At 42.3% G+C, this 8155-nt stretch overlaps 1 protein-coding gene across 1 annotated transcript in view; it reads right to left on the reverse strand.

Annotated features, from left to right (window-relative positions):
- LOC149456239 (gamma-aminobutyric acid receptor subunit beta-4-like) overlaps positions 1-5189 on the reverse strand; it is a 203387-nt gene extending 198198 nt beyond the window's left edge. Inside the window, exon 1 of the mRNA XM_089685295.1 lies at positions 4305-5189. Coding sequence (XP_089541421.1) covers positions 4305-4402 — 98 coding nt within the window. The 5' untranslated portion in view covers positions 4403-5189. The remainder of the gene's footprint in view (positions 1-4304) is intronic.
- Between the last annotated feature and the right edge of the window lie 2966 nt (positions 5190-8155).

The raw sequence follows: 8155 nt of genomic DNA on the forward strand, positions 1-8155 counted from the left end.
TAGCAGAATACATGTGGTACTATGCTGCCATGGATTGGTACCATGATAGCAGTATACATGTGGTACTATGCTGCCATGGATTGGTACCATGATAGCAGAATACATGTGGTACTATGCTGCCATGGATTGGCAAAAGGAAAGTAAACTTATCTTGAGAATTTGATACAATTTTCCATTTTTCTGGAAGCAACATGGCAGCATACGTGTGGTACTATGCTGCCATGGATTGTCACCAGGAAAGAAAAATTACGGAAAGAATTTGATAAAAATTTTCCATTTTCCTGGCACAAACATGGCAGCATACATGTGGTACTATGCTGCCATAGATTGGTACCATGATAGCAGTATACATGTGGTACTATGCTGCCATGGATTGGTACCATGATAGCAGTATACGTGTGGTACTATGCTGCCATGGATTGGTACCATGATAGCAGTATACATGTGGTACTATGCTGCCATGGATTGGTACCATGATAGCAGTATACATGTGGTACTATGCTGCCATGGATTGGCAAAAGGAAAGTAAACTTATCTTGAGAATTTGATACAATTTTCCATTTTTCTGGAAGCAACATGGCAGCATATGTGTGGTACTATGCTGCCATGGATTGTCACCAGGAAAGAAAAATTACGGAAAGAATTTGATAAAAATTTTCCATTTTCCTGGCACAAACATGGCAGCATACATGTGGTACTATGCTGCCATGGATTGGTACCATGATAGCAGCATACATGTGGTACTATGCTGCCATGGATTGGTACCATGATAGCAGAATACATGTGGTACTATGCTGCCATGGATTGGTACCATGATAGCAGTATACATGTGGTACTATGCTGCCATGGATTGGTACCATGATAGCAGCATACATGTGGTACTATGCTGCCATGGATTGGTACCATGATAGCAGCATACATGTGGTACTATGCTGCCATGGATTGGTACCATGATAGCAGCATACATGTGGTACTATGCTGCCAGGGATTGGCAAAAGGAAACAAAAATTATCTTAAGAATTTGATACAATTTTACATTTTCCTGGCACAAACCTGGCAGCATACATGTGGTACTATGCTGCCATGGATTGGTACCATGATAGCAGAATACATGTGGTACTATGCTGCCATGGATTGGTACCATGATAGCAGAATACATGTGGTACTATGCTGCCATGGATTGGTACCATGATAGCAGTATACATGTGGTACTATGCTGCCATGGATTGGTACCATGATAGCAGAATACATGTGGTACTATGCTGCCATGGATTGGCAAAAGGAAAGTAAACTTATCTTGAGAATTTGATACAATTTTCCATTTTTCTGGAAGCAACATGGCAGCATACGTGTGGTACTATGCTGCCATGGATTGTCACCAGGAAAGAAAAATTACGGAAAGAATTTGATAAAAATTTTCCATTTTCCTGGCACAAACCTGGCAGCATACATGTGGTACTATGCTGCCATGGATTGGTACCATGATAGCCGTATACATGTGGTACTATGCTGCCATGGATTGGTACCACGATAGCAGCATACATGTGGTACTATGCTGCCATGAATTGGTACCACGATAGCAGCATACATGTGGTACTATGCTGCCATGGATTGGTACCATGATAGCAGCATACATGTGGTACTATGCTGCCATGGATTGGTACCATGATAGCAGCATACATGTGGTACTATGCTGCCATGGATTGGTACCATGATAGCAGTAAACATGTGGTACTATGCTGCCATGGATTGGTACCATGATAGCAGTAAACATGTGGTACTATGCTGCCATGGATTGGCAAAATGAAAGAAAAATTATCTTAAGAATTTGATACAATTTTCCATTTTCCTGGCACAAACCTGGCAGCATACATGTGGTACTATGCTGCCATGGATTGGTACCACGATAGCAGCATACGTGTGGTACTATGCTGCCATGGATTGTCACCAGGAAAGAAAAATTTTCCTGGCACAAACCTGGCAGCATACATGTGGTATTATGCTGCCATGGATTGGTGCCAGCAACAGAAAATTAAGGTAAGTATTTGATAAAATTTTCATTTTTTTTTCTCATTGGAGAGACTCCATTCCACTTCCTGTCCTACAGACACAAAAGGAAGTGATAGGAAATGTTCTCCCTCTCAGAATGAATGTAGTCAGACTGGACAGATTTCAACTCTCTTGTCATTCTGGCAATAACCTAAAATGTTGAATTTTCCCAAATCTGCGCCAATGGGTAACTGGCCAAATAGAGAGAGTGAGGGTCCATCCACACGAATGTGTTCCATTGTGGCATGCGTTAATATGCGTAATATTGGCCCTCGGTCACATGGTCATACTACAGCATATATAGGATGGAGGGCTGTGTCTGGCCACACGCAGACGCACAGGTATTCCGTGTGGACACGGCCATCGTACGGTGTATGCTGCAGTACTCCCATGCGAACAAGGCTTTAAAGCAGACAATTTTGCTGTGAATGGGCTGGCGACGCACAACAATGGATGAAAAATCGAGCATGACCTCTTTTTTTTAACAATGCAGTGCACCATAACACACAGTCTATGTAGTGTGGTGCTCTGCAGTGCAGCACAATGAATGGCATCGCAGCACACTGCACATAGAGCAGGAGCATTGCCAGGCAAATGTGAATGAGCCCTCGACCTTCCTAACGAGGGATGCAGAAATCAATAAAAACCTGGCAGGGGTTCTAATCCTTGCTACTTCCACCAAAAGAAAAAGGAATGTTGGTGTCAGATATACTATAACTCAACATTTCCCTCGGTGATTGGATATCAATGATTGGCAAAGGATTGGGCCTCTTGACCTCATGGAGTCACGGAATCGTAAAAGTTGCCAGGTAGGTTTCAAAATATTCCACAACTCAAACGTACCCCAACTTGGCAGGAAGCCGCCGAAAAAAAATGTCTGGGCTGGTGTCGCTTTAGAGATTGGCACACTTTTTTGGCCCCTCTTCTATACATTCGAAAGCGATGAGCGATATTGGCTTGCGTCCGTAGAACAGGGGGGCTGCGCGGTTATGGGGCCTTTGAGTTCTCAGGATGGTCACTGTCACACCAAACTAGTCACCTTTCATTGCTGAACGTGGCTAATTATCAGGGGCGGACTGACAACTCATGGGGCCCCTGGGCAATAGGGGATCATGGGGTTCCAGGGGCGGACTGACAACTCATGTGGCCCCCGGGCAAGAGGGGATCATGGGGTCCCAGGGGCGGACTGACAACTCATGGGGCCCCCGGGCAATAGGGGATCATGGGGCCCCAGGGGCAGACTGAATACTCATGGGGCCCCCGGGCAAGAGGGGATCATGAGGCCCAAGGGGCGGACTGACAACTCATAGGGCCCCCGGGCAATAGGGGATCATGGGGCTCCTGTGTCCTTGCCCAAACTCAAAATCCTATGAAAAAGGTACCAGGGTCATCTCATGGGGTCCCCTACTGACCCCGGGCCCTCGGGCAGTGCCCGAGTTTCCAAACGGTCAGTCCGCCCCTGCTAATTATAATATACAACCTAATCATGGCTCTGTGGCATAGATTTTGTCACCGACACAGCCAATCTTTTAAGTATCCCATCAGTAGACGTCTTCAAGAAGGCCACGCTTCCCTTCATGGATGGTCCACCACCATCTCATCGAGAGCAAATGCTAAAACAGAATCTTCCCATCCAAGGCTGGTTTTGCTAAGAGGTCCAACTGTTGGCCGGTTTTTGGTCAAAAAGGACCTTTTCTACACCTGATGGGCTCCATGAACACCTTGTACCACACGTGTTCTTTTATACCTATGCCATATCTCCGAGAGTGCTTGCAGCCAACAGAGCTACCATGTCTATTGCCTCAGCAACCATTTTCTAGTTATTCTCCACCTTGCACGTTGACTTGTACCTTCTATTGACGAGTCCCAATTCTGCATTACATTTTTTTTACATTTCTAAATACCCAAAGCCCTTTTTTGGATTTTTTTACTTTTTTCAAGGCACGAGCCTTAGTCATCTACCTGATGCCATCAAAACCCTTCTATCCCCCCTCCATGCATTCCATGAGCAACTCTTATTCATCTCACGTACCTATTTCTACCTCTCTAGCCTACCCTGAACAAAGCACCTTCTCCATTAGCCTCCCTCCATCACCATCCTTCCATCAGCCAACTCAATCTCCAATCATCGTTTTTTTTTTTTTTTTTAGTTGACCATTCGCACCATTTTTCCCAAAAGCCCGATCGCCCAATGCTCTATCACCATCGTCTTCATTTGCAGTTCCCCTCCCCCCCACCTATCCCGACCACCTTACCTTTGTGCAGAACAGACTAGCAGGATGGTAGCCAAGGCTGAGAGAATTGCTCCAATCCAGCTCTCTTTCCCAAGACTCAACATTTCCACCTGGACCATGGAGTGGAGGAGGGGGGGGGGGGGTTTGGACGGAGGGGGGGGGGGGAAAGGGGACAGGGATGGGGGGGGGAAGGTCCTAAATTCTTGCAACCCCCCCTCAGTAAAAAGCCAAAAATGCAAAATCCAAATGTCGAAAGGAAAAGGGGGTCTCTATGCCCTCCCCAAACGGTGGTGGAAGGCAGATAGGAATGGGGTACGAGTCCACCGAGAGGCTAATCCACTTTTTCCTTGGCGATTGGAAAAAAACCATTGGAATCCAGTCTTCAGCCCTGGGAGACGGACGCAGGGTGCCTTTCTTCGGTCTCTATTGGCTCCTTCTTCCTTCGTCTAGTCGTCCATCTGTAATTTTTTTTTTTTTTCGTGGCTCCCACAAACCCGGGTGAAAAAAAAAAGGGGGGGGGGAGAAAAGGGAAGGTGATCCACGACAAAATGGGTTCCCCTTCTTTTTTTAGTTCGCTCGCCCCCCCTTTTTTTTTTTAAGTTGCCAGACTTGAGGGGGGCTCCTCGCGTTGCCCCTCGCACACCCCCTCCTCTGCCCTTTTTTTTTTTTCTCCTTTCCGTACAGGAGGGGGAAATGGAATGAAACAGAAATTGTAAAAAAAAAAAAATAAATAAAAAAATAAAGGAGTGAAAAAAAAAAAAAGGGGGGGGGGGAGAGGAAGAAAAAAAAAAGGGTAAGCTTCAGCGCAAGGAGGAGGAGGAGGGATGTTCCATTATATCTGCTGCAGCAGGATCTGACTACTGCACATTGTGCGGAGGGAGGGATGAAGAAAGGGAGGGTGCGACAGAAGAGATGGAAGGAGGGGAACCTATAGAAAAAAAGGAGGGAGTGAAGAGAGCAAAGCCAAAAAAAAAAAGGAGGCAGGAAATATAGGAAAGGAGGGAGAGAAAGAGAGAGAGAGAAAAAAAAATCTCTGGGCACATTGGAATTCTGACGTCATGGATGACAGTATTAACCCTTTCCAGGCAGCGATCCCCCCCCTTTTATAAGAAAGGATAACTCATTTTCTGGCTAGGATGCAGTGGGTGGGGGGGGGGGAGGATGCTGCGGAGAGGAGCTGTCCCAGGTGCTGAGCCTATTAGCGCACAGTCTGTGCTGAGCCGCCAGCATCAGCACCACATTCATGTCCTGGCAGTGCGCACGAGCTTTCCTGCATGGGTTGGGGCTCTTCTTTTTTTTTTTTTTTTTTTCTGATCTAAAACACACTGCCAAAAAAATAAAATCAAAAAATAAATAAACAAATAAATAAATAATAAAAAAAAAAAATAAAAAAAAAACAAAAAACAAAAACCCAAAATCGTTAGAGTAGCTTTCCTGCCCCTCTCCTCTCTCTCTGTCCGATGTCTGCTGCGTGCAATTCCTTTTTAGCTATTTTTTGTTTTCTATTAAACAGTCAACAAAGGATAACAGAGGTGTGCAAAAAAAGTAAAAAAAAAAATGTAAAATAAAAAAAATGTAAAAAATAAATGTAAAAAAAAATATTAAAAAAATGTAAAAAAAATGTAAAAAATAAATGTAAAAAAAAAGTAAAATAAAAAAATGTAAAAAAAAAAAAAATGTAAAAAATAAATGTTAAAAAAATGTAAAAAAAATGTAAAAAAAAAAAAAAGTAAAAAAAAAAATTGGATTGCAATAGCGCAGGGGGATCGTGCGTGGTCGGCCGGTGTATTGGGGGGTGGTAAAGATCTCTTAGGTGCCCGATTTCTGTCCGCAGTTCTGTTACCAGAGTGATAAGGGAAGCAGCCTGCGTTCTGTAAGAGCTGACTCCATGTTACATGGAGTCTCATCCCCCCCCCCCCTCTTTCCTGACTGTGTGCAGACTGGGACTACAGGGCCAGCAGAGTAGTCAGTGCGATCAAATGGTGCTAATGGCCCCAGTGTGCAAAACGTGGATGTAGGGTGCTATGGTATAAAAAGGGTTTACAATGATGTAGAATAAAACAGCACAGATTATACAATGATGTAGAATAAAACAGCACAGACTATACAATGATGTAGAATAAAACAGCACAGGCTATACAATGATGTAGAATAAAACAGCACAGGCTATACAATGATGTAAAATAAAACTGCACAGATTATAAAATTATGTAGACTAAAACAGCACAGACTATACAATGATGTAGAATAAAACTGCACAGGCCAATGATGCAGAATTAAACAGCACAGACTATACAATGATGTAGAATAAAACAGCACAGACTATAAAGTTGTATAGAAAAAACACAACACAGACTATAGCATGCTACGGAATAATGCAGAACAGACTATAGATATGAAATAAAACAGCACAGACTATAGAATGATGTAGAATAAAACAGCACAGACCATTTGTGATATGGAATAAAACAGCACAGGCTATAGAGTAATGTGTGCTAAAACAGCAAAGAATAAACAATGTTAAAAAGAGAATCATACATAATAAAACAGCGCAGGCTATAGGTGATATAAAAAAATACAGACTATAGAATGATGTAGAATAAAACAGCACAGACTATAATGTGATATGGAATAAGACAGCACAGACTCTGTAGTGCTAGTCTGAGTAAATTGTCAGCACTATATAAATGCCTGTAGTCAATAAATAGTGGAAAAAAAACATTGTGGAAATATGGGCATAAACCAGCACATACTATAGAATGATGTAGAATAAAACAGCGCAGAATGTAGAATGATGTAGAATAAAACAGCACAGACTGTCCAATGCCATAGAATAAAACAGTACAGTCTGTAGAATTCCGTAGAGTAAAACAGCACAGACTATAGAATTCCATAGAATAAAACAGCACAGTCTGTAGAATCCCATAGAATAAAACAGCACAGACTATAGAATTCCATAGAATAAAACAGCAGAGTCTGTAGAATTCCATAGAATAAAGCAGCACAGTCTGTAGAATACAATAGAATAAAACAGCACAGACTATAGAATTCCATAGAATAAAAAAAGCACAGTTTGTAGAATTCCATAGAGTAAAACAGCACAGACTGTAGAATTCCGTAGAATAAAACAGCACAGACTATAGAATTCCGTAGAATAAAACAGCACAGACTGTAGAATTTCATAGAATAAAACAGCACAGACTGTAGAATCCCGTAGAATAAAACAGCACAGCCTGTTGAACTCGATAGAATAAAACAGCACAGACTGTCAAATCCCATAGAATAAAACAGCACAGACTGTAGAATTCCATAGAATAAAACAGCACAGTCTGTAGAATTCCATAGAAGAAAACAGCACAGTCTGTAGAATTCCATAGAATAAAACAGCACAGTCTGTAGAATTCCATAGAATAAAACAGCACAGTCTGTAGAATTCCATAGAATAAAACAGCACAGACTGTAGAATTCCATAGAATAAAACAGCACAGCCTGTAGAACTCCATAGAATAAAACAGCACAGTCTGTAGAACTCCATAGAATAAAACAGCACAGACTATAGAATTCCATAGAATAAAACAGCACAGTCTGTAGAATTCCATAGAATAAAACAGCACAGACTGTAGACTCCCATAGAATAAAATAGCACAGTCTGTAGAATTCCATAGAATAAAACAGCACAGTCTGTAGAATTCCATAGAATAAAACAGCACAGCCTGTAGAATTCCATAGAATAAAACAGCACAGCCTGTAGAACTCCATAGAATAAAATAGCACAGTCTGTAGAATTCCATAGAATAAAACAGCACAGACTGTCCAATTCCATAGAATAAAACAGCACAGTCTGTAGAATTCCACTGAATAAAACAGCACAG

The sequence above is a fragment of the Staurois parvus genome, unplaced genomic scaffold (genome assembly GCF_062004578.1).
Source record: "Staurois parvus isolate SC_StPar_1 unplaced genomic scaffold, SC_StPar_1.0 ptg000368l, whole genome shotgun sequence".
Taxonomy (NCBI): domain Eukaryota; kingdom Metazoa; phylum Chordata; class Amphibia; order Anura; family Ranidae; genus Staurois; species Staurois parvus.